Below are 24,165 nucleotides of genomic sequence, written 5' to 3'. Positions count from 1 at the left end.
TTGTCCTGTTGCCGCCGCAATCATAAACGACACAGATTGTTATCCCATCTATTGTACATGTTCCTCCTTCAACAATCCTTCCTTCCATTTTCTTTACATTTAACTAGACTTAATTAATTTAATCATAATTACTCAGCCGAATTCTCAGCCATTATCTCTGAAGACGCTTGGAGAAATTGACTGATAGCACCATTCTTTTTCGATTGTTGAGCCTTCAAGAAATTATTTATCGCGTTCTCCGTGTTCCGTTGTTCAGGCATTGTAGCTGAAGTCATACCCTCCATAACAGGTACTTCAACCACTGATACTTCTCCTTCCATGGTGATGTCATCACTGGCTATTGTGGCCGGAGACCGTGCTAGTGGTACGAGAGAAGGATCCTTCTCGCTCTCTAACGCTCGCAACTCCTGCCCAATCTGATGGTATGGGATTGTCAGCGGACGATATGGCCTGCTGTTAAAGTAATCCTCGGGATTTATGCTATTGTCCCTATGCCTACGGCAACGGCAATTTGCGGCAGATCCTTGGCATTCCCATGCTATTGTCAAAGAGGATGTGTCCTGATCAAAAGACGATGGTGGCGTAAATGCCATGGACCTCATCAGAGGTTGAGGATCCTGCGGACTTTGCATAATGGAGTAGTGCCGATCATAAGGTCCATTAAAGCTTGGCTCATATGGTGATGGTGGGTATGAGGTATGTGGTGTAGAATTAATAGGTGTGTTAGTGCCGCTGAAAATTGTTAGTAGAGCCTCTGCGGCCGCAACTTCTGCAACCTCTACAACCGAATCTAATGATGTAGATAGCGTTCTCGAATGGGAGTGTGTGGGTGGAAACACAGGGCTATAGGCACTGTACGGGGAGTTTGCTCGGGATTCCGAGTCAGAAATCTCCTTGGCTGCTTTGATCAAGTCAAAAATATCATCCTTTCGTTTCCGGCTTCGGTGACACCAGTCTTCCTCTATACTAGACGAGGTCTCTCGACTATGGTCACAAGGACCGTCTGTTGGATATGATTCAAAACTACGGGATCGTTGCCATGGACTCTGTTCAATTGAGTTGGCTGCCGAGACCATAGACGATGATGAAGAGTGTGTTGGAGATGGGATAGGTGTAGGTATACATGAAGGACAGAAATATTGCCTCGAGTCCTCCCCTAGTTCCTCATAATCGCGATCTTGTAACCCTTTATCGCATGCAACATGCACCCAAAGCGAGCAACCATCACAAAAGATCATAGGTGTTTCATAATCATCATCCGAGTATAGGCGGCAGCAAAGCGGGCAAACATTGCCCTTCTCAGCCAGGATTGTGCAGGAAGGACATAATGCTGATCCGTGCGACCATCTCCCCTGTATCTTGTTTACTTCTCTGTCTTTAATGGTGGATGCGTTTTTCATATCAGATGGTTTAGTTTTCGTCTCTGTCTTGGCACGATATCCACATTCCACGCACTCTCGACACTCAAGACAAGTCCACTCCACCTTCTCTGTAGGAAAGTGGGACTGCCTCAAATCCTTCAATGCTGGCTCTATCATGAGCTGACATTCCAAATGGATGGGGGTGTGACACATATCGCACGACAACACCTGTATATGGGTCGGATAGTCAGTTGCTGCCGCGAGTTTGCGGTCCATCTCATTCTTTACTACTTGGAGCGCTGGAAGAGTATGAACAGATTTCTTGCAGTGAACACAGACGGTACATTGCGGACATCGCCACGACTCATCCGTGAAGTTTGATGATATTTGGCTGATTGGTTTCGTGAAGGTTGAGCAATCACGATGAAAGACACCAGCGCAGTCACCGCATCTGTGTATAGTGGATTGATTATTTTGATCAATCGTCTCCGCGCCTCCTGTATCTGGCGAAGAACGCCCAATTGTAGAGCAATGTTGACGTTCAGTGAGTTGTCCTTGTATACCACAAAAAGAGCAAAGATTCTCATCTGTTGTCGCAGTCGAAGCCGCGTCGATAGAAGGTTCTACCAAGGCCTTCACCAGTTGCAGTGCTGATGGGTGTACTTCAAATGTATATGACGACCGCAACTTTAATTCCTGGCGACGCCTTACTAAGCTTTCCAGTATCACAGAGTGTTTATAACGTGTGGACCTTGGTCTCGAGCCATGGCTTAGTGAACCGCGCCTAATGAACGAGCCTGATGAAGGCGATTTAAGCGGATCTTGCATGGAAAAGAGTGCACCGGCAGCCTCAAGATGTAGCTGATGATCTTCAATTAAATCTGAGTAAACAATTCCAGATAAATCCGACATTGTTCGCTTCCTGGGTCGCGTTGCTGTCGATTTACCCTTCTGATTAGGGTCTGCCGTTGTGTTGGTACGAGTTGAAATATCTAACACTGCAGTATCCACGGATGCTGCCACGTGACGTTTCCGCTTCTTCCTGTCCAAGACTAATGTGCCTACTGTGCCGAATTTCATATATGGTTAGGATTAACAGTTTATGGGCTCCGAAATAGCTTACTGATCTTTTCATGGTAATCTTTTACCTTGACCAGAAGCTGGCTTGTTCGAGTCGCTCCCAGGATGTGCAGAGCCATCATCTGCTGCATCAGCTAGAAAGCGCTTACGTAGAACATCAAGCGTGACCTCAGTGAGTCCTTGACCTTCAAGTGTTTTGCTAATTTCAGGGAGCTGGTAGATCGGTACTTTGATGGCGGACCATCCATTGACTGCGACTTTCCCTGTCCTAGCACCTTTGACTACAGCCGTGGCCCAAGCACTTGGCGTCTCGTATTCATTCTGTAACCAAGGATAGAGTGAAGCTCCGTTGGGTTCTTTGATCTGAGGAACTAATGTCCCTTTAGGAGTTACCTTTGCACTATGATCTCGAAACATGACCAAAGTGTCAACGGGTAAATAACCAGTGGAGACGAGATTATGAAGATTGACGCGGAATTGCAGTGCAGGCTTCAAATTAGGTGACTTGATTTCAGAGGCCTTGTTGGTTATTGTTGTGGAAGGTGCCAAGGGTGCGGATGCTGTCTTAGAATGGCCTTTCTCGGTTTGCCTTGATACTCCATGCCTACTTCTCCTACTGGAGGTCTCTGGATCTGACAGCCTGCCTGATGGATTCAGATGGGGGTCTTCATCCATATTATCTCTTGCGCATTCTTGGGCCAATAATGACTCTGCTGAGGAGATAGAGTAAGGTCGCGACTTAGTCCTCTCCCTTGGCACTGTGATCCTAGATAGATTATGACCAGACACCATAGGTTGAGATGAGCCGAGGCTGAGCGCCGTAAAAGAGTTTGCAGTCGCGGTGATGGGGCTTGGCAAAGGTGATGGTATAAACTTAGTTGAGGACGTTTCGTTTGAATGCGACCTATTGTGTCGTGGAAGCCGTGGGGGAACAGGCTTCTGGCCTGCTCTACTATTTCCAGTCTCAGTATTACTATGAGAAGAGCTATGATGCTTTGTAACAACTTCAGACAACTCTTGGACTTTGGTACGCTCGAAGACTCTTGACTGGTCTCCAGGAGGGGTTTCAATGTTTGCAGACAAATCAGCAGATCCATCTGATCGTTTCTTTCGCCTTTGGCTCGATGGTGATTTGATGCTGCTGTGAATATTTTCATCTGTCCCAGTGTGAGGCTCCAAACCTTTGGCCGATATAGTCCTGGAATTGCGTAAAGTCCGTCTAAACTGCTCGGGTCTAGCCTGGCAGTTGGCAACATTACTCTCGTCCACCTGCATTTCTTCCGGTTGCATCACTTTTGACATTGTTTTGTCGATTGAGGTAGGTTTCTTTTTTACGTTGCTTGGGGTACACCAGAATTGCTCCAGAATCGCTCCAGAATCGCTCCAGAATTGCTCCGGGGCTCAAGTCTTTGCGTCGTCAAGACCTAGATCAGCGATTACGCCAGGTAAACTGTTCAAAGGCCCTACAAAATGTTAATTCAAAATCATGCGTCAAACTGTTCCTCATCAACATTTTCTCCATGCTTTGCTTTCTTCATTTACCCTATGAACAGCGTTAGGTAAGTGAAATAATGCGACAGAACACTGGAAGCAACCGAAGCTAACTTGCTTTCATGAATGATCCACGAGTGTCGTATGAATCTGCATGCGACAAGGTGTTTTTTTTCTGGGTGTGCGTTATGCCAACGACTTTACTAAAAACAAAAAAAGGTCCTATGTTAGGGGACATGAATGCTATTCATCTCAAGAGAGACTGTAGATCATTTGTACATACTGCTTCCTCCTTTGGCGTTCTGCCAGCTAATTTAATGGGCTGAGGTCAGAGATTCGGCAGGTGGAAGAAGTTTAAGTGCACAAGAGTAAGAGGGACAGGAAATAAGATCGAATTAGAACAAGGGCTACATGCACCGCAACTCTGAATGGCAGCGAACAGAAGCTCGGTCTTAGGATAGGCAGAAGGGGACAGGAAGAAAGAGAGACCTTTCAGGAGTAAGCAGAAAGAACAAGTGAGTGTCAGTCAACGGGAAAGTGTGTGAAAATGAGAACCGAACCATGAATTGTTTGAGTAGGATATATCTAATTGAAAATTGAAAACAAAGGAAATAAAAAGTTTCCGCCAAAAGAAAAAAACCCAAGTCATGCAACCTTTGTCAAATTAATGAAGCCCATTGCTCTTTTATGGGATGGACAAAAACACCAGTTGTAGCAAACTATCTGGATGGTCTTTACTTACTACACAGAGTGTTATTTCATTATGTGGTAAAGTAGTACTAGTTCTACGCAATGGACGTGAGACGGATGCTTTACGCAGAACTGTGAGCGGAAATAATCAGGATGTATCCAATGGCTTCTCAATGATAGCCCCAATGGTAACCATAATGTGATCGGGAAAGAAAACTTTCGTTCTGTTGCCACTAAGCATCTTGACGGTCAGTCGGACTGCTCTTGTCTCTGTACGACCGAAAAAGTCGGAGCACGTGCTTTTTTACCGAACAATTTCGCCCACCATCCACTCCATCTCCGTAAATGACAGTTGCAAAAACATTACTTCTCCTCAGTTTTGGTCTTCTATGGACCCTGAAAAAGAAAATTACGTTGCCTACTAGGGTCCATGATGTCAAAGAAACCTAGACCAGCCTATTTGTAGTCAGAAGAGCGCCATTAATCACGTTGGCGATTATCCGATCTTAACTGTATCCAGCTTATTATTTTTTTTCCTACTGACATAACTTTATGTACATGCATCAAACCATATTTGTAGCATTTGTTCCACAAAAAAAACACTAATACAACATTGGATCAATGGGGATACTTCTCTCTCCAAACACCCTTTTATACTTTTTATCATCAATTCCAGACATCCTTCCTGCGGCGTCGTTATGACTAATTGGTCCATTTTTTTTTTAAATCAGTTTTGTCAATTTTTGACTGTGGTCTGGTGAAAGTCCGGCGCTTTTGAACATGGTTGACTGGTGTGTCAAGCATGCACGCATATACCTTGCGGCCATTTGCGTTGAGTGGCGTAAATACGTGTTTTTTTATTTCATTTTCGGAATAAAAGGTCGGAATTCTCCTTCATTATCATCCCTCATTTTTTATCATCTACTTTAGTCTTTGCTCTCCAATTTCTACTCGCTCTTAATTTTGTTAGAGACATCTGAACCATGGTTGCCGATACCACTACTCCTCCCACTCAACAACTTGAAGAATTCCCAATCCTCGAGAACTATGATGTGTCATCCTTCACAGGGTTTGCTCCTTATCCGTATCCATTGGCAAGACTGACCCAGCCTTATTACCAGCCGTGGGAGGAAATTATGGACCAATTAAATATCTTAATTGATGCGCGGCTACTTAGGTCCGCCATTGACCAGGTAACCTACCAATATCATGATGCCTAGCGGAAACTTATCGAGACATCGAATGAGCCGCTTTGCTCTGAATGCAAAAAAAAAAAAAAAAAAAAAAAAAAAAAAATCTAGGTCATTGATGTGCTTCCAACATTTTGTCCTAACAATGACTTCTTTTCTTGGCAACTAGATGCCTTTGTTGGAAGTAACTCGCCTTGAGACAAAGCGTGAGCAGCAGCGCGCTTATACACTACTGTGCATCCTCGCCCATTCGTACGTTTGGGGAAGTGGTCTTGATATTGCTCAGGTATACACATGATTTGTTAAATTGTTGTTATATTCATCGCCAAACTTTGACTTAATGATCATCCCCTTTTTTCATTGGTGACAAGCACAGTCGATCCCAGAGCCTCTGGCTGTTCCATGGCAAGCTATTTCTGATATCCTTGATATTCCCCCAGTACTGACATATGCCAGTAATGATCTTTGGAATTGGAAGCTTAAGGATCCACAAGGCCCCTACGATATCGAGTAAGATTAAAAAATCTCCTTTTTAGAGTTTATGGTGCCGCAAGGTCCTTTTTCTTGTGTTTGATTGTACTCATTGCCCTCCTGTTTTCGACAGGAATCTTGATACGATTGTGACTATGACTGGTACTGCAGACGAGACGTGGTTTGATATCGTCTCTGTGTCTGTCGAAGTCGAGGGTGGTGCAGCTCTACAGCCATTATTGGACGCTATGCAAGCCGTACGTGAGGATGATCTACCTACGGTCACCGCCCATCTCAAAGTCGCGCTCCTTCAGCTTTCCAAGGTCGGCAAGATTCTGGGTAGGACACACATCAATAATGACCTACCAATCTCCTTCTAATAACAACTTGAATATCTAACATTAAGCTTTTGGCTCCATTTTAGCGCGCATGTTTGAGAAATGTGATCCTGCAGTTTTCTACTGGAAGATTCGCAAATTCCTTGCTGGTTCCGAAAACATGGCGACTCTTGGGCTACCCAACGGCCTCGAGTACAAGGGTGTGAGTGGTGGCCCCAAGCATCACATGGGCGCCACCGCCGGCCAATCCTCCCTCTTTCCATCATTTGATCTTATCTTTGGTATTGATCATTATGACAGCAATGGCAACAGTGCTGGTGCTAATACTGGAAAGGCCCCAAATACCCTATTAGCTAAGATGAGAGCTTACATGCCTGGCCCACATCGCGCCTTCTTGAGTCATTTGGGCAGAGTCGCCAACTTAAGAGATTACGTCCTCACCAAGAAAGCTCTCCTTGAAGACTCGGAGCATAGCGTCCAGATCAAGGAATTGATCGAAAACTACGATGCCTGTGTACATCAAATCAAGCTCTTCAGAGATACTCACATTCAAGTCGTCACCCGCTACATCCTGACCCAAGCCAGACGAGGTCCACCAGAGGGATGGGAGGATTACAGAGTCAAAGTCGATACTAACGTGGAAGAGAAAAAGGCAGAAGGAATTAAGGCCAGTCAGGACCAGCAGAAAGACGAAGGTCACGAGCCAGCAATTCAGGGCACAGGTGGAAGTGACCTTATGCCATTCCTTAAAACTAACCGTGACGAGACCAATGCAACAAAGTTGCTGCCAACCATTTCTGCGAATAAATGAAGTGAAGCAACTCCAAACTTCAAAGTTTTCTTCCTTTGCACACAACTTGTAAAGTGTATGAAATAGAATATTACAGCATTCTTTATTTGTTTATTTAAATTTCATATTCCAAAAAAATAACCAAAAAGAGGTTTTTTTTTATCAGCATCCAAAGAAGGACAAATATTTACAGCACTAACAAAACGCGCAAGTAGGTAACTCTTTAAGCTACGTATTTATACAGACTCTGGTCATTCTTGTCGCGTTCTAGGTAATCGCGATCGATCAAACTCTCAATACGCTTTTTCAGATCCGTAGGCTATTTTTTTTTTTTTTTTTTTTTTTTTAAAAAAAAAAGAAAATTGAGGTGATGTTGGAAAACGCTTTCTAACGCATCTTTCCGGGAAAAAAAGCACAAACAGCCTATTTTGTCTTGAATTTTTTCCATTATCTGATCTGTATTACCTTAATAGAAAACTTCAATTGCTCGAATAGCTCACTCATGAGCAGTGTATGGGAAAGCTGCTTTCGTGTCTTCATGATCCTAACAATTGCTGCATCGACTTGGAACTGTCGGTCCTGGAAGATACGCTCGTTCGTCGATGCATTCTCCTCTTGTGTCTCTTTGAGTTGAATCGCATTAATTTTGATCCTGGTCAGCGATGCTGTAAAGTCCTTATTGAACGAAAACTCATCTGTCTCAGAGACATCCTTTGATTTGGGGTGCTTCACAAGGACACGATATTTTCCACACGCCAAAGACTGAAGTGTTCGATCTAATTCTTTAGGATCTATTTTCATAATGCAGCCAAAACCGAATAGCAAATACGCGTTAGTAGCAGCCATTTATTAATTCGAAAGGCATATAGCTTCCAAACAATTGAGCTTCATGTCTCATACCGATGTTCGAGAGCTGTTTGATTTCTTTGTACGACAGATGGGATTCATCAACATCATTAAACAATAGTAAGATGATGGCCTGGAATAAACTAAGTTGCAATTCCTTGGTGCCCTATTCCCATGAAAACATACAGCCATATAGGCCACAAAAGAGATTGTCTTATTATTTCACCGTTACTGAACAGGTAAGAGCCATGAAAAATTGCAGTATGTTGTCCTGCCTACCGATGGGAAATGAGCTTTGACAACACTATGGCCAAGTGAGTTTTGCCACATCAGCCGCCTTCCCTTGTGTTTGGAAAGATAAAACTCTTTGAACACTTCCTGACATTGTGAAATCTATTTATAATGGTAATTAGTCTTAAAATGTGAGTTCATAATATTCCTTTACCGACGCTGGTTTCTTTGAACTATATCGGTTATAACGCACCTGGTCAGGGATGTTGGCCTCCGCTGGCGGATAAGTAGGCCAGTTGCCTTGTGTTAGGACATTAACATGGAGATCCAAATTTCCCATTTTGTTATACATTTTGCTTGCCTAACATACAGTGAGGACAGATCCAGCCATCATTTTATCAGTACCATGCTCAACCCATACGGCGATGCAATCGCGGGAAAACATTAGCATGCAAGACTCACCCTAAAGTTGACCATAATATCTTTAGAAATATCCATGTCTTTAAACATGCCCTCCAGCTTTGTCGTAAACCCAGCGCCGCACTCTATAGTAATCGATCCGTACATTAATGATTGGGTACAAACAATACATTTTTCAGCAGCTCGCCCTGTTGATGAATTGCAAATGATAACAACAATAATAAAAAACTTGTACGAACCAGCTTTCAATTTGCTCAACATGCTCTTCTCCGCATCAAACGAGGCACTCTTGTTCAGTAATAATCGTTTAGCCAGATCACGCTTATAAAAGGCCTCGAACACATCTTTGCCTTGAATATAGCGGAAGAGAATCAAGACTCTATCTAATGTCGATTCCAATTCCTCGTCCGTTAAGTCCTAGTAGGTATACATATGCTCATATAGGCCCTTCAGCTTCTCAACTCCCATCATCTCAAATCGTCTTGTATGAGAACAATAAAATAATGAATTGTTTGATAGGGTGAACTACAAAATTACCTTATTTCCGCTGCGCAATCGAAGGTCCAGGTATTTGGCTACTAACTCTGCAGGCTTGTTCTGTCGTGTATTAATGAAAGACTCAAAGCATTCCTTAAGAACGTTTAGGAAGAGCTCCGAGTTCTGGAAGCAGTTGCTAACAACCTCATCCACTTCCTGCTTGAATTTTAAAAGGCCTTCGACCATTTGGTCGTCTCGTGAAGGATCTATTACTAGAGCTTTGCCCGTTTTCTAATACCATTCCAATCAATTCCAATGGAAAACTTGTGAGCAGGAGTATACTCACATCCGCAAGGCACAGTAAAATATTCGTAGTATAAGCTTGCTTTATCCAATGTTCTTGAATCCTTACTTTGACATAGTTACCAAAATGAATGCTCAATTTCTCCAGACCATTCACCCTCGTCAAAAGATCATGCCACAACCTCAGGTCCTGTAAGCTATGGGCCACCATAACACTCTCGAATCCCTTTTGCAATAGCATGTCTGTCCATCTTTCGAGCAATTCGCCTTCTACAGCAGAAATCAACCCACCTCGTGTGGACTTGTCAAGATATCCCTCGAAACGGTTTGTCTCCTCCACTAATCTCTGCTGTGCATATCGGAGGTACTCTGGGACTGTGAACCGGTGTACATTAGTTTCGCCCTCAACGTGATAGTACAGGCGGGAATTTTGCAAGAACGGCGTCTCAAAGACTGATGCATATAAGTTGATGTCCGTGAGCATACGCAGCAGCGATAAAATGAGGGGTTGCGAAATGATATCGCCTCCACGATCCTTATCGATTAAACGAAGGATTCCTGCTAAAACCTTGGTTCGGATCTCCTGCTGGTTCATAACTAATCGCCGCCAAAGATCTAGGCCCATATCCCAGATACTGGATACACCTTGCGTTTGCAAGACAAATGTACGATCGAGATAAAGAAAGATGCTACGGATCATGATTAACTGCCGGCAGTGGTCTGCCCATGCGGTATGAACAGCCTCTAGGATTGTATCCTGGTCGAGGTTACTGTTTAACAGGCGTTCTACAACCTTATGGATATGAGTCTCGACCTCGGCAGACAGTTTCTTATAAAGCGTATCACCATACTTTTGATGACACAAATTCTCGCATGTCCTGTAGAGCTCTTCTAATGATGAAGTCACAGGTTTGGATTCCTGAATGGCATGGATAGCCTGCTGGAGCACCTTCCATCGTTCTAGTTCGTAATCCTTGGGCAATTCCGGCGTCACTGAGTAGTAATAACAATGATAAAAACATCCGTTAAATATTCGCACGCAATATATCGAAGATTTTTATTGAAGATGAGGAAATACCTGTAAAATTCTTGATGACCAGCTTTTTAACAGGCTGTCTTCCTTGCACATCCGTTCGACGGACGACTGGTGCACTGCCTTTCATCCCATTAAGTGAAACTGTTTTCAATGTGTCTCCTGTTCTGGGACCAGCACGACCTAGCCCAATTCCTGTAGAACTTGAAGCTGAGTTCGTAGTGGGGAAAAACGCTTTTTGAGGATCAATCGACATTTTACTATTGCTGTTCTCGTCCCCGATATGTCTGCTATTCACGGTAGATGAAGAAGAATTATTGGAAGCGGTACGTCTTCGTTTGTTGTCTTCCAGTTCGCGTGCACGCGCAAAAGAGTGTTCAAGAGGGTTGGCAGGGAGAACTTTGTAGGGAAGTGTGGTTGAAGAGGAGGAGGGTTTGGGAGAGGAAGAGGAGGAAGAGAGGGATAAAGTAGAGGCAGAGGCGCGAGACGAAGACCCCTCACCAGTGGCTGATTCAGAGGGACGCGCGGCTACGCTAGACGATTTCCGTTTCTTGCTCAGGCTTGCTTCTACACAATTCGCCAACGTTGCCCGTAGTCAAGGAGAAGACAAGGCGGCGTTTGTTAGAGGAGGGAACTAAAGATAAGCTACCTGTAGACATGCATTGGCTGAGATTATGTAGAAAGCTGGCGACACACACACAGACACACACCATACACGCTTTTGAGCCAGAAGTGTTGTTACAAAGCAGCATTCCCTCTATTAACAGAGGCTATTGCCGTATGTTGAAATGTGATACCTCAAAGAGTATGTTGCATGTAACCATGCGCCATGTGAAATACCTCACGTCCACTGCTGAAAGTTGGTTATTTGTGCATTTACCTGACGCAATCAGTCGGTCTGAGCTCATAGAAATCACGGGTGACAGCTATAAACGCTGTGAATCGCAAATGTGTTTTAGTGATAGAGGAGTTGGACAGGATAATGAGTGAAGAGTAATAAAGAACAGCCGAAAGACAAGTGATTGAATAGTGAAGGATGATTAACAGTCTTGTTCTAATGTTGACTGCAACCCTTCTTCAAAAGCTGTTGTTCAACAAGGAATGCTAATGGTTTTTTTTAGTGGCAATTGCAATGGTTAATGTGGCTTTTTTAATCATAATTTCCATTTTTACAACTCTATTAGAGGCTTCTCTTCTACAGGAACTACAGGTGTAGGTGCAGCAGGTGCCGTTGACACGTACGACTGCAAAGGTTGGCCAATAAAAGGTGTGTATGAAGGATGTCCGACTGGCTCAACTGCGGTAGGCAGCTGCGCACTTGTCGTTTGATAATCCTGCTGTTGGAGCTGATGTGTTTGCTGTGTGATTGGTGAAAAAGAAGTGGAAGGACCTGGTGCGGAAGCATAGTATGGGTCTTGTAGTGGCTGATAAGGTGTTTGCAGAACGATTGACTGAGTGGGCGGTGGGGCAGATGCGAAAGGCATCGCTACAAACGGTGCTGTAGATGGAGTCTGAGGAGAGTGGTACTGATAGTTATGTTGTACGGGCGGTACATTTGGAGAGTATGGTGCGTATGGTGCATTGGGCATGGGCTGACTGTAGCTAGGTTCTGATCCCTTCAGGTGCGGGTACACTGGGATGTCTTGGCGTGCATGAAGAGATGAAGTAGCGCCGAAATCCCCCTGTTGCTGCTGCTGTTGCTGCTGCTGTAGGCCAGAATATCCGTAATTACTGGTACCCATCCTTTGTTGGTATGAACTGTTGAGTCGCTCCTGTAACAAATGATCATATATCCTAACAGCTTGGTCAATCTGCTGATTGAACATGATTGCTTCCTCTAAATGAAATTCAGAGATTTCAGGGTCAGCAACTATACTCATTAGGTGATTTGCGTCAAATAATCAAGCGCGGGATAACTCACGTTGTTTTTTGGTGACCTCCTCAAGACTTTGATCGACCTTAGCTTGAAGCTTTGAAATCTGCGCATATAGTGCTTGGACCTCTCGGTCCCTTGAAACATCGCCGTTCATCATCTGGATTCGGTCAACAAGTGAGGCAAACAACTCAACATTCTCTTTCTCCGTTTGGGTTAGAGTGTTTGATGGAGTCACAGAAGCTCGCTGGGGGTCAAGAATAAGGGTTCAGGGTTTAACAGTCATGACTAATTGATGAGCAGATGATAAAAAAAAAAGTCCACAAGCACACAAAGTTCATGTACCTCGGTATCAATAGTGTAAGTATATGTCCCATAGGCTGATTGACGCTCATTCGTATAAGTGGAAGTAGAAGCTCCACTCAAATTGGTTTCTCGCAACGAGGCTTCAATAGCAGCCAGTAAATCTGTATCTTCCACGTCGCTACCATGCGCCACATCTGTCGTTTTTGTAGGTTCTGGCTCTTTATGCGTTGAGGGTTTATAACCTGGTTGAGTATTAACCTCTTTCAGCGATAGTTCAATTGCTCTCTTCAAATCCTCATCCTCACTCAAAGGGTTTGGTGGCTGCACCATAGATGGTTTCGAGCTACTGCTTTGAGCCGGTTTGCTGGTAGCTGGAACAAGCTCAGCAGGCCCACCTAGGCTATTGATATCGTAAACAGGTGTGCCCTTACCACCCATTTTCCTCTTAATCCAGCATCCATCGCATACACGCACTTCCTGATTGATTCCAAGGTTTGGTAGAGACATAGTATTGCTCGAGCATTGTCCACAGAAAGTATCTCCACAGTTACGACAGTGGTGCTTCCTATTGGTAAGTGTAAATGCTGTTCTACAGCGTGTGCACACATCCGAATCCGTCCAATCTGGAGGCTACATTAACGAACAGCAAGAAATAGTCGGTGTTAACCACAAGAAAATTCCTTGATCCTCTATCCGTTCCAAGAGAATGTTCATCCTTACTGCTGCGGTTTCCACAAGGGCTGCACCGACATTATCGGCAGGCGGAAATTTATACCCTTCATGTTGGAGAACCATGTAAGTGTCACAGACATATCCTAGGCTTGGACTTCCTCTGAAAAGATGTCCCCATGACTGCAGCAATGCTAAGATCTTAGTTTTCACCTCAGGATTGCAACCAGCCTAAAATGAAAAAACGTTAGCTGAAGCTCAAAATTCAAGCCATATTCTAATCGAAAGTAGAAGGAAGAAAAAGAAATGCCTTACAGGTGTTTTGAGAATAGATACCATATTGTCAATGAATTCTCTAGAGGCGACTTCGACAAGAAAGTGCCGACCTCCATTCTTCACACAGGCATCTGTCAGCTAATATATACAATAATGAAAGTCAAAAAAAAAAAGTCAAAGTCAGTGTTAGTGATCGCCAAGACATCTGTTTTATCCTGTGCAAACTTAGTGATAAATATCAAAATGGGCAATCTGTAGAATAAGAACGTACACCCAGGGCAAGTAGTTGAACATTAGGATTTTTATGGCTAATACGGCGCTTGAGTGCCTTTGCAGCGTCTTTTGGTGAGACCTGCTTGGACCTGATTTGATCGCATATCTCCAGATTCTGTGCGAAGTCTTCTATTCCTGCAGGCAAGTTCTCTGAGGTTGCCTTGTCTATAATGTCATAAAAACAAAGAGAAGGTTTAAGCTCGAGGAATGTGAGTCCTATGTTGACCATGTTTCATGACTAAGACTTTACATGCATTGAAAGAATGAAGCACATGAAGCATACCAACGAGTTCATCAATGGCGGATGTAGTTCTTAGCCAACTGCTCATTTTTATTTTTGGGGCTGTAATAAAACAAGTGAGATTATAAGAACAGTAGCGAAAATAGGGATAGAAAGAAAAAAAAGAAAAGTGTGGGTGAGAGAGGTATAATGAGACATGAAACTCAAAAAGTGAAAGATGCAAAAAATGACGTGCAGGGACAACACATCGCCGTTTTAGTCGCGAGAGCACAGACATGATCAACGTGGAGCAATCAGAAGGAGCCACTTGTGGCTGCGCAAAGAGTGAGATCAGTGAAGGCGCGTATAGTTCAGGAAGACTATCATCCTCATCAATATCCACCAAAACCCAATATCCAAGCGTTCCCACATCGACGGCAGGTATATTACAGCATCTGATCATTAATATGATACATGTTATTTTCTAAAACATCTCAAAAGCTATATAGGCCAGACCAAATGTGCTCAAAATGTCAACGAGCTGCGCCAGAGCGTACAGCGTCGTCAGTTTGAGTAACAGTCTGGCTTCACGTCGAAGTTCATGGAATTGAAGTCCTAATCCAATGCTGACAAAGCTCATGGTTGAGAACCATTCGCCTACCATGAATGAGAAAGAGTTGACCTCGGCCCTGTCCTCCATCGGTACAATTGTGTTGAATAGGATCGCTGTCACTATAAAGCCCAGCACAAACTTGGGAAACCGATTCCAAAGCAAGGTCTGGTAAGGAACTGGCTTAAAGTCAGACTTGGATCGGAGGACATCGTCTTGCAATGAATTATGCAGCGCCCGCATGCGTCGTTCTTCTCGCTGAGTCCATACTGCAGCTACGCCTACGGAAATAGGCCCAATCAGCATGTTCTGGACCATTTTAACGACAGCGGAAGTCTCAACCGCGACATTCCCAGAATCACCATAGATGGTTGCGGCAGCAATAACTGCGCCAGTCGAATCAACGCAACCTCCGAACCAGGCGCCAGCAACTTTAGCACTTATACCAACCGCTTTGGCAATATAAGGTAAAGCAATAATAGAGGGAATGGTGAAGACAGAAATAATAGCGATGGGTAGATCAGATTTGCTACCGGCGCCGAGAGAGGCCGAAAGAGCAATGGCAGCAGACGAGCCACAAATAAAAGTCGCACCGCTCATGATCATGGAGGTTTGTAGGTCAATGCGAAGCCATGTCGTGCCCACAAGCGCAACCAGGATAAACAGTGAAGGGGTATCAATCCATGAGACAAAGATGGCTCTAGGTGCCAGTGGCTTAAGCACAGAGAAATCAATGCTGTTCAGTAGTAAAAAAAAAAAAAAAAAAAAATTGTGGGTATGTAGAATGAATGGCGAAAAATGGCGCGATCATTAAATCAGATGTGATGCATTTTTTAACGGTCACCAAAAATTTGTCAAAGGGCTAAGCACAAATATATATTTTGACATTACCACAGAAGAACAAGTGAGATAGCGATGTAGAGCTCTGTCTGCTGAGCAATCTTGAGCCAACCTGGTAGCGACTTGGATCGTCCATCTGGTAAAGGCGCCCCAGCCATAATGTTTCTTAATAATGTTCCAAATAAAATGGCCCATATTGAATCACCCAAACTGGCGCTCTTAATGTTTCTCTGAGCAGCTAGCCATTTGCTGAGAAAGGAGAGGGAGTATATGACTGCAAACCCTTTGTAAAACTTGCTCCAGTTTTTGACCTGGACTGCCCACAGTGCAAGCCAAACCAAGAAGCCCTGTAAAGGGAATAGAACAAGAAGGTCCAAATTGGCCTTGCCATTCAAAGAATCAAATGGATTGGAGGTCCAGGGGGCAAAGTGAGCTGCTGGGATCTTGTTATGAACAGCGATCGCGACAAGAGCAAAAAGAAAGAGTCCAATCCAGCAAGGCCACCAATCTTCATGGTTCCAGCCCATTAGCCAGGAGTGTCGATCCAAGAAAGCATGGAGTCGAGATCGAGGATAAATTGATACATTTGAGGCTATTGAGGGATCATGCGTGCCCATTTTATCGCTCTTCCCCTTCCTTGGGACGTTGGGTGAGTCCATGGCTTCATCAATTGTACAAGACGAAGGGGTTGATGAAGAAGCAATAGAAATGGCCATAGAGTTGTGAGAGATCAATGGCGGTCTTGAGTGGTGTGTGTATGAGGGTATCGATGATGTATTGCTGGCGTGGGTGTCTAGTACGGGCAATTCGCCAGGGTTGTGTTCGCCGATCGGCGTTGACATTTTTGTAAAGAATGAAGAATGAATGCGAGAGTAATGAATTCAGGAACAATAAAAAAAGGAGCGCAGTTTATTTGTGGGGTGGAATGCTCGGCCCTCACAATGACTGCCTTCCACAGCTGATTTGCTGAAAATGAAACGGGTAAACAGATTTGTTTAGGCCTTCTTCCAGTAGATTGAGAATGTCAGGCTGTCTCTGCCCTTTTCTTATACTATCGTGTGTTATCGGCAATGCTCTAGATGAAATACTCAACATTTACCCTGTCTTTTTAATAGCTACTTTCCTATTTTAAAGAGATGAACAATAAAAAAGACATGTATTAAACGTGGCTGTGTCTGGCACCACACAACTGTTGAGTGTTTTTCAACTTTTTCTAAACCCATATCACGTGTAGGGCCACAAGCAATGACGCACCAGACAGAAAAAAGGAAAGGACTAAAACAAAATGATAGTTGCAGCCATGATCTATTTCTGACAGTCTTGGCAGTTTCATTTGAGCTTATTTAAATATCGCCTTCATCCTCCAAAATTTGCTTCATACTCTCAGTCTCATCACCATAATCATGTCGCAAGATAAAGGCTACTACGCTTCTCAGCCTCCACAGTATCCTCAGCAGGTCCAACCAGCCTATGGACAACCCGCGTATGGTCAGGCAGCTTCATATCAACCCGGGTATCCCCCTCAATCTGGATACGACCAGCCCGGCTATCCACAATCGAACACTATGGGCGGTTACTATGCTCAACGTAAGGACTCTTTACAATATATCTTTATTATTTTTCTTTTATTTGTACTTGATGGGTACGAGTGTTTTCTGTCATCCTGTCGCTGGAAAAGTCTTCGTATCGTCAACTTACATCCTGCGGTTGTCTGACATTGAACTCCCGTAGCTTCACCTCAACCTGGCATGTACCAACAACAGCCGCCTCCACCCCAAAACAGCAAAAAGGATGATATATGTTTCGGATGGTAAGTGTTGACTGTACTAATGAACGTCCATGTTCAGAATGAATGCAGGCCAAGTCGTGAATGGAATTGGGCTGATCTACTTTGTGCTCTGTTTTTGGTTGTTCTGTGCGGAGATTTTTGAGAGCAATAAAAAATAAGAACATTCTTTGTCGATCTCATGAACGTCTTGTTCATTTTTCACAAACGGGGTTGTTTTGGTCTGCAGTACAATTCTCAGCGATCCCACTCTCCCGATAAATGACCCTGCATCGTTAACCTCTAGTCCTGTGATTTTCCTTATTCTTATTATCCCTAAAAGAGCGAGTCAGGAAAAGGAAAGTTTTTTCTTGCAGGTGAAAGCAAATCTCTTGTTTAGAAGGGAGAAGAGCCCTTATTTGGTTACTGAGCTAACAAAATGGAAGGGAATTAATGCAAAGGGTTTATATGACCTTAGTTATGGAATTGTCCTATCCAAGGCATTTGATCTCTCTCTTGCTCTTGCACTTGGGACAAAGGAAATGCGACAGTTTAGTGTATATACTGAGAATGAATAGAAGACAAAGGTTTGGATAGGTCAGGTTTAGGGACAGAGGCCTGTTTATGCCTGCGACAGGACAACTTGGATCCCTCAAGAGATTAGATTGGGAGTAAAGACTAATGCAATCATTTTCTTTTGTCGTTTTCTAAATAGCGCACTTGGAACCTGCTTGTGCTGCTGTCTCGATGTAAGTCGATTACTCCATTTACTTTATTCTATGCCTAAATATATGTCGCTTTTATCACTCACACTCTCTGTCTCGCTCTTCTTTCTAGGGTTGTTGCGATTGAGTTATATGTATAAGAAAGATGAAACAAGCCAAGAGCTGAACGGAAGTGGATGATGTTTATTTTTGTTTTATAGTGTGATATTTCTAGATATTAAAGTTGAGTGACGAAGAAACAGAGGATAAAAAATAAGGTGACTCCGATGGTGATGATGGTGATGATGGTGATGCCGATGGTGAATATTTTTAGGTTGACCACATCCAAAGTGATGAATCGAGGCTGCCATCCTCTACTATAAACTTGAGCCCCACAAGCGGCGACCGGATGCCTTTCTTTTACTACTTTGCTATTTGAACCCTAAAAGTGCAAACGAGATATAGAGACTGATGAGTTAGAAAGCTATAGCGATAGATGTTGTCACAGACATCATCGAAACAAATATGAGTGGTTAATTTGTGGACTGAGCAAACCTTAAGCATTGATATGACGAGCAGCAGTGTACCCTTAATTTCCCCTGTAAACTAGATTTGTTCATCTTACAGGAATAAGAAACATGACGACAGAAATACTGTCCAAGTTTCTCCGAAATTCTCTATGGTCTTAACCCGATGCGTTGTCAGTGTCATAAGCATGACACGAGACAATTACCTCGTTGATGTAAGCGATATAAATATAATTTTATTACAACATTGGATTCATAAGACCCGCCATTTATGTAATTCATGCTACGTATCGTCCTCCTATTTTGTTCTACATACCACGCTCACGGTAACGTCCTGCGGACGCTCTGTTGTTCTCACCATGATCATAATGGAACCAGTTGTCATTCGAGTAAATGGATGCATGATTGTGGTGTCGATATTGCCCTCCAAAATCACGTCCTTGCCGGTCATGGTAGTAGTTATATCCCTTCGTGGGCTCGTGGGCAAACTTTCCATTCAGCTCGTTCTCGAAGCGGTCTTTGCCTTGCTCAAAACGATCTTTTAACTCATCTGCTTTGTCAGATAACCAGGAGCGGCTGTACTGAGCCTTTTCTCCTACGGCGTCCTTCAAGTGACCCATACCATGCTCCGCGTATTGCTTCGCCTGGTTGAGCTGCTCCTTAGCTTGGTCACTTGAGTTAGAGCCGGCCTCCCGCCAAGATGAGGCTGATGATGACGATGATCTACTAGGGTGCGAAAAGGTGCTTTGACGGTTGTCATCGTAATATTCATAGGGATCAGCTGGACTCTTGGGTTGCCACCAGTGCTTGCCCTCCTTAGCAGCCTCAGTCACGGAGGGACGTTGTGTATCAAATTGATCATAGCGTGGCTGATACCTGTATCCACGACCAGCGTACTCTTCTTTTTCGTCATGGTGGTCGCGGTGACCACCATGGTCTTCAAAGGGGCCCCATCGAGCAGCAGCACTGGATCTGCCTGGAACACGATCGTCGTCAGGCCCCCATCTCGAGCGGGCATCATCAACATCACGCTTAGCCCTGTGGAGCTGATGGCGACCACGGTCCCACATATCCTCGCCCTTGTTGTAAACATCACGCTTTGCGTCGTGGAGGTAGTCCTCAGAAGACTCACGGAATTCGCGACCGCGCCTCTTAAGATCATGGCGAGCTTGATCGAACCGATCCTCAGCATCTCGACCCATCTTGCGCCAGTCATGACGGTGGTCCTGAGCCCAATCATCCGATCGATCCTTCATATCCTCAAAGCGATCATGCATGTCACGGGAGCGGTCCCGGACCCAATCCCGAGTTTGGTCCTTCCATCGCTCACCATTGTATTGGCCATGGCTCGTGCCCCGATTCCAGGCGTCCTGCGCCTCATCACGAGCGTTTTCCCAGCCTTGACGAGCCTTATCCTTCAAACGATCAAACCCATGCTCCATCTCTCCCTTATCAGTATTATTATTTAACTCATGGGTCTTTTCATCGAACCATTCACGAGTATTCCTGCCCTGCTCACGCATAGTGCGCTTCATATCCTTGGCCGACTTTTCTGCAGCCTTCTTTTCGGATTGCCACCAATCTTTTGCCTGGTGAGCTTTGTCTTCCACCTGGTCTTGGACCTTGTCCTTGGCATCCCCGAGCTGGCTGGCTATATCCTTAGATTTAGACTTGATATCCTTGGCAACATTCTTTGATCTGGACTTTACATCCTCGGCTACTTCTTCAGTCTTGTCTCTGAGATCATGGGCCAACTCTACAGACTTTTCTTTAGCGCTGTTCAAGGTCTTGGATGTCTTGTCAGTCAGCTCCGCGGTCTTATCCGAGACCTCATGAGCCGCATCCTTGGCTCCGTGGATGACACTATCTGCAGCAGCTGTGAGTCCGTGCGTCGTGTCAACAACCGACTGTTTTGCATGCAGGTACTTATGCTGCCACTCACGCGACATCTGACTGTAGTCATACGTTCGCAAGCCGTTAATAACATTGTTAGTTGTCTTAGGGATGCAGTATGCGGCAGCTCCAAGAGCTAGAGCCACAGGGGAGAAGAAGCGGAATACGAAATTGCCTGGATCATTGAGAATACGAAAAAAAAAAAAAAAAAAAAAAAAAAAAAATTAGCATTCACAAGCTTTTACATACATCTGGTTTAATAAAGGATACAAAAAAGGCTTACTTTTGCGTGCGATAAAAGATCCCGTCATTCCAGCAATAGTGACATAGATCAATGCAGGGACAAGAGGCTCTTCCACATATGCGCCACGGAAGCGCTCCATTCTTCCACTAAATTGGGGATGAGGCTGGTCGGCTCTATAGTCATTCGAGGAAAAGAATGTGGACTCACCGCGCCCATGATTTTTCCCCGACCTAGGTGACGAAGATGAAGACGGTGGCGAATCGGCCATCTCAAGAACATGATCTGCGAAGCCTTGGACGTGCTCCTTCAAGTGCTCCGCCTCTGCTTGGACGGAAGGATCCTGCATTTAGAAAGCATAAAGAATATGAATATGGAGAGAGAGAAAAAAAAAGCCATCGATCCCAATAATTGTTTTATTTTATTTTATTTTAACCCAGCCGGGAATATGACTCATAGACTTACGTGCTGGCAATACGAAGTCTTGGTAGCAAGACTACCAGCAGCGGCGATTGCAGCAGTCGAAGCGACGAGTAAGGAGTTCTATTTACAATGTAATATGTTAATTTGAATTTCCTTTTCTTTTCTTTTTAAAGATAATTGTGTCGATTCACCAAAACTTGGTCTCTTACGTTACGTGAGCGCTGGGAAGCGGCCAGAGACTGGAGCTTGACTCTATACATTTGTGAGAGGCGAACTCTGTTCTCGTAATATTAACAGAAGTAATATATGCGGTGTGAGAGAGAGTTGTATATTGGTGATAGGAATGATATGCGTGTGTTTAAAACGATCAAAGCTGGCTTCGATGGGAAGAGGAAAAGATGAGGGATGTTGAATGAGAGGGTGTAAAAGGTGGGTTCAAAAGAAAAGAAAGGATGAATCATGGATGCTTTAGTCTTTATTTTTCCAAGTGTAGATGGAATAATGAGCAAAAAAATGTCTTGCTTATCCATGGTCTCAGAAGTGATAAATTCTCTACAAGTGCACGGTGTTACTTACATTACAATTATGCATCAGTATGACGATAAACAACAAACCGAGCTAAAATACTGTGTGTAAATGTGGAGCGTCATTCCAACTAATATCAACTGTTTACTGTCTATGGCCGTTGCATCTGCACACATCCATTAGCGCGTTTATTGCGCCACCAAAATGAATTTTGCCAGGGTCCAGCTATCTTGAACTGTCCAATAGGGGACAAGAGTAACCATGTTGAGAGTTTGACCCTCACCATTGGTTCACTTTTGGGAGAAATAAACAAAAAAAAAAAAAAAAAAAACAAACAAAATTCGCCTTCCTCTTCCTCTCACTTTGGCAACAATCGACTGTCCTCCTCTTTCTTCATATCCGTCTTTGTAGGAAAAGAGATGAACATCGACGTTGATCAGCCTTTCCCTGACAAAGCAGACTCTCTGCTCTCCGCCACTTCTATACCCATTCACCCGCTTCTCACTCCGCCTTTAGACAATCTACAAGATACCACATTCCCCCTTATTAGATCAGACGATGGCTCCGTCATCAAAACTACTGTCAGTGCTGCTGCTAATGCCACTACAACCTCAGCGTCAACACATTTATTCCCTGTTAAGGTCGCTCTTTTACCTAACAAAGGTCGCTCCTATATTGCCACTCGGAAAATCCTTCCAAATGAACTCGTTTTTGTTGCAGAGGCATATGGCACCACTATGTGTGATCCCTGGCTAGATTGTGGGGTCTGTCACTACTGCTGGACGTCTATTCGTCATAACAAGGCGCAGATCCGGTTGTCCAGCAGCGGAACCAGCAGTAGAGTCGCAAAAAAACATGGCGCTGTGATGGTGTTTTGTGACGAAACATGCTTACAGTTATATGGGCCAGAAACGGCTAGAATGATATGTCGAGTAGAGCAAAAAGTTCGTAGGACATGGAGTGATACGATTGCAAGGCACTGGAAGCTGGTGTGGAAACCCATACAGCCACTACAGCAACAACAAGAGAAGGAAGGGGCTGCTACTGTTACTTCTAGTACAACGACAGTGCCAATATTAGCTACGCCTACAATGCTATTGCATTATCCAGGCTTGATCCAACAGGCGCTTTTGTTGGCAAATACCAGAACTGCTGTTTTAAATCTAAAGGATCAAGATTTGAAATGCTTCTTAGATTGTATCTGGAACGCTTTGGATAGTCTTATTGATGAACAGGAGTCCATTATCAGTACTAGTGGGCAAGACAAAGGCGGGCGCAAGGGTAAAAAACTACTGGCTCGGTCTCCAACGCAAATTGAAGCACTATTTCCTAAGCTTGCTGCTTGTCTTTTAGGAGGGAACAATCCAACACTTACAATTGCTTCAAAGACCTCGGATGATGACTGCGAGATCATTCGATTAATTGCGGATGTGCTTTTTCGACGGCAGCAAGATATGAGAGTACAACAAAAATTGACTGTAGCTATTAGCTCGGAGCAGCAGCAGCAACAACCAGCAAGCATTCCTGGAGAGCCAGCAACATTTGTAGACTATTGTGCGATGCAATCAAACGAACTTGTTCTGTTGCGCCAACAGCTTAGCCTCAACGTGAGTGAGCACAGTAATATTGACGACGAAGACGGTAACCAACAACTCGTAGATTCAGAGGCGTCTGAACAACCGACAAAACTTAAATATAGCCATAACAACCATATGGCCTCATGGCATCATTTAATGTCAATTCTGCCCACACATCTTCTGAACTGTTTTTACATCTATATGCGTCTCCGCGACGCTTTCCTACTTCTCAAACTCGAAGATCAAAAGAATCAACCATATGCAGATAATGAGAGTGAAGATGGCAATAGCAATTCTAACGACAATGACAGCGACGAGAATTATGACAATCCCGAAAGCAACAAGTTCACAATTAACAGCATGCTCTTTCGCACTATCCTATTTGCAGAGGTCGCCAACTCTTTTGGTATCCGTAATTTATCAGATGAACTGCAAGGTTTCGCTGTGTTCCCTAAGGCCTGCTTCTTTAACCACTCGTGTCGACCCAACATCGAGAAGAAGAGACGTCAGGGCAATCGCGCAAGACAGATGGAATACTGGAGCACTTGCGTGATTGAGGAAGGAGAGGAGTGCTGTATCAGCTATGGCGATATCTCGGAAGGGAGACAGGAACGTCAGGCTCGATTAGAAAGCATGTACTTCTTTAAGTGCTCATGCTCTAGATGTGTGGAAGAGACAGAGGCATAAAAGTATCTCCTCTAATTTTAAATACCATGGAACTT

The 24,165-nt window shown here is 44.1% G+C and overlaps 8 protein-coding genes across 8 annotated transcripts; 3 read left to right on the top strand and 5 right to left on the bottom strand.

Moving 5' to 3' along the window:
- Window positions 1-8: 8 nt before the first annotated feature.
- Window positions 9-3,998, bottom strand: BCR41DRAFT_100473 (hypothetical protein). The gene is made up of 3 exons (XM_022019302.1): window positions 3,984-3,998; window positions 2,510-3,891; window positions 9-2,422 (listed from the first exon to the last, which is right to left on the bottom strand). The coding sequence occupies exons 2-3, from the start codon at window positions 3,741-3,743 to the stop codon at window positions 129-131; spliced, it is 3,528 nt and encodes a 1,175-aa protein (XP_021880094.1). The 5' UTR covers window positions 3,744-3,891; window positions 3,984-3,998; the 3' UTR covers window positions 9-128.
- A 1,537-nt stretch (window positions 3,999-5,535) lies between these two features.
- Window positions 5,536-7,492, top strand: BCR41DRAFT_324196 (Indoleamine 2,3-dioxygenase subfamily). Its single transcript, XM_022021535.1, has 5 exons — window positions 5,536-5,815; window positions 5,982-6,098; window positions 6,189-6,322; window positions 6,417-6,622; window positions 6,708-7,492. The coding sequence occupies exons 1-5, from the start codon at window positions 5,606-5,608 to the stop codon at window positions 7,430-7,432; spliced, it is 1,392 nt and encodes a 463-aa protein (XP_021880093.1). The 5' UTR covers window positions 5,536-5,605; the 3' UTR covers window positions 7,433-7,492.
- Window positions 7,493-7,505: 13 nt separating this feature from the next.
- BCR41DRAFT_356143 (ubiquitin-protein ligase, cullin 4) lies at window positions 7,506-11,810 on the bottom strand. The gene is made up of 11 exons (XM_022024594.1): window positions 11,602-11,810; window positions 10,767-11,288; window positions 9,798-10,681; window positions 9,446-9,676; window positions 9,148-9,325; window positions 8,951-9,033; window positions 8,742-8,849; window positions 8,537-8,650; window positions 8,312-8,423; window positions 7,877-8,202; window positions 7,506-7,730 (listed from the first exon to the last, which is right to left on the bottom strand). Exons 1-11 carry the CDS (start codon window positions 11,627-11,629, stop codon window positions 7,635-7,637), a joined length of 2,682 nt encoding a protein of 893 aa, XP_021880092.1. The 5' UTR covers window positions 11,630-11,810; the 3' UTR covers window positions 7,506-7,634.
- A 39-nt stretch (window positions 11,811-11,849) lies between these two features.
- On the bottom strand, window positions 11,850-15,118 carry BCR41DRAFT_100284 (hypothetical protein). The gene is made up of 7 exons (XM_022019300.1): window positions 14,402-15,118; window positions 14,117-14,283; window positions 13,885-13,983; window positions 13,621-13,800; window positions 12,940-13,530; window positions 12,643-12,841; window positions 11,850-12,558 (listed from the first exon to the last, which is right to left on the bottom strand). The coding sequence occupies exons 1-7, from the start codon at window positions 14,799-14,801 to the stop codon at window positions 11,891-11,893; spliced, it is 2,304 nt and encodes a 767-aa protein (XP_021880091.1). The 5' UTR covers window positions 14,802-15,118; the 3' UTR covers window positions 11,850-11,890.
- On the bottom strand, window positions 14,823-16,315 carry BCR41DRAFT_307768 (hypothetical protein; the record flags this gene model as incomplete). Its single annotated transcript, XM_022020877.1, has 2 exons — window positions 14,823-15,684; window positions 15,840-16,315. 2 exons carry the CDS (start codon window positions 16,313-16,315, stop codon window positions 14,823-14,825), a joined length of 1,338 nt encoding a protein of 445 aa, XP_021880090.1.
- An 876-nt stretch (window positions 16,316-17,191) lies between these two features.
- Window positions 17,192-18,131, top strand: BCR41DRAFT_371750 (hypothetical protein; the record flags this gene model as incomplete). The annotated part of the gene is made up of 3 exons (XM_022026631.1): window positions 17,192-17,375; window positions 17,520-17,598; window positions 17,804-18,131. The coding sequence occupies 3 exons, from the start codon at window positions 17,192-17,194 to the stop codon at window positions 18,129-18,131; spliced, it is 591 nt and encodes a 196-aa protein (XP_021880089.1).
- Window positions 18,132-19,006: 875 nt separating this feature from the next.
- Window positions 19,007-21,799, bottom strand: BCR41DRAFT_387407 (hypothetical protein). The gene is made up of 4 exons (XM_022027892.1): window positions 21,551-21,799; window positions 21,384-21,461; window positions 20,961-21,261; window positions 19,007-20,852 (listed from the first exon to the last, which is right to left on the bottom strand). Exons 1-4 carry the CDS (start codon window positions 21,599-21,601, stop codon window positions 19,093-19,095), a joined length of 2,190 nt encoding a protein of 729 aa, XP_021880088.1. The 5' UTR covers window positions 21,602-21,799; the 3' UTR covers window positions 19,007-19,092.
- Window positions 21,800-22,222: 423 nt separating this feature from the next.
- BCR41DRAFT_356139 (hypothetical protein) lies at window positions 22,223-24,153 on the top strand. The gene has a single exon (XM_022024593.1). The coding sequence runs from the start codon at window positions 22,286-22,288 to the stop codon at window positions 24,128-24,130; it is 1,845 nt and encodes a 614-aa protein (XP_021880087.1). The 5' UTR covers window positions 22,223-22,285; the 3' UTR covers window positions 24,131-24,153.
- Window positions 24,154-24,165: the final 12 nt, after the last annotated feature.

The sequence above is a fragment of the Lobosporangium transversale genome (genome assembly GCF_002105155.1).
Source record: "Lobosporangium transversale strain NRRL 3116 chromosome Unknown BCR41scaffold_25, whole genome shotgun sequence".
Taxonomy (NCBI): Eukaryota; Fungi; Mortierellomycota; class Mortierellomycetes; order Mortierellales; family Mortierellaceae; genus Lobosporangium; species Lobosporangium transversale.
Note: the sequence above shows the minus strand (reverse complement) of the source record. Positions and strands in the feature narration are given on the sequence as shown.

Coding starts and splice junctions, on each gene's coding strand:
- BCR41DRAFT_100473 (XM_022019302.1), bottom strand. CDS start 3,743: ATGTCAAAAGTGATGCAACCGGAAGAAATGCAGGTGGACGAGAGTAAT. Junction 2,423..2,509: donor CAAGCCAGCTTCTGGTCAAG/GTAAAAGATTAC, acceptor TCGGCACAGTAG/GCACATTAGTCTTGGACAGG.
- BCR41DRAFT_324196 (XM_022021535.1), top strand. CDS start 5,606: ATGGTTGCCGATACCACTACTCCTCCCACTCAACAACTTGAAGAATTC. Junction 6,099..6,188: donor GTGGTCTTGATATTGCTCAG/GTATACACATGA, acceptor TGACAAGCACAG/TCGATCCCAGAGCCTCTGGC. Junction 6,323..6,416: donor CAAGGCCCCTACGATATCGA/GTAAGATTAAAA, acceptor TGTTTTCGACAG/GAATCTTGATACGATTGTGA.
- BCR41DRAFT_356143 (XM_022024594.1), bottom strand. CDS start 11,629: ATGAGCTCAGACCGACTGATTGCGTCAG. Junction 10,682..10,766: donor GGTCATCAAGAATTTTACAG/GTATTTCCTCAT, acceptor ATTACTACTCAG/TGACGCCGGAATTGCCCAAG. Junction 9,034..9,147: donor GTTGAGCAAATTGAAAGCTG/GTTCGTACAAGT, acceptor CGATTACTATAG/AGTGCGGCGCTGGGTTTACG.
- BCR41DRAFT_100284 (XM_022019300.1), bottom strand. CDS start 14,801: ATGATCAGATGCTGTAATATACCTGCCGTCGATGTGGGAACGCTTGGA. Junction 13,984..14,116: donor TTCAACTACTTGCCCTGGGT/GTACGTTCTTAT, acceptor TGTATATATTAG/CTGACAGATGCCTGTGTGAA. Junction 12,559..12,642: donor GGAGGTCACCAAAAAACAAC/GTGAGTTATCCC, acceptor AATTTCATTTAG/AGGAAGCAATCATGTTCAAT.
- BCR41DRAFT_387407 (XM_022027892.1), bottom strand. CDS start 21,601: ATGTATAGAGTCAAGCTCCAGTCTCTGGCCGCTTCCCAGCGCTCACGT. Junction 21,462..21,550: donor CTTCCCAGCGCTCACGTAAC/GTAAGAGACCAA, acceptor CATTGTAAATAG/AACTCCTTACTCGTCGCTTC. Junction 21,262..21,383: donor AGACTTCGTATTGCCAGCAC/GTAAGTCTATGA, acceptor TTCTAAATGCAG/GATCCTTCCGTCCAAGCAGA.
- BCR41DRAFT_356139 (XM_022024593.1), top strand. CDS start 22,286: ATGAACATCGACGTTGATCAGCCTTTCCCTGACAAAGCAGACTCTCTG.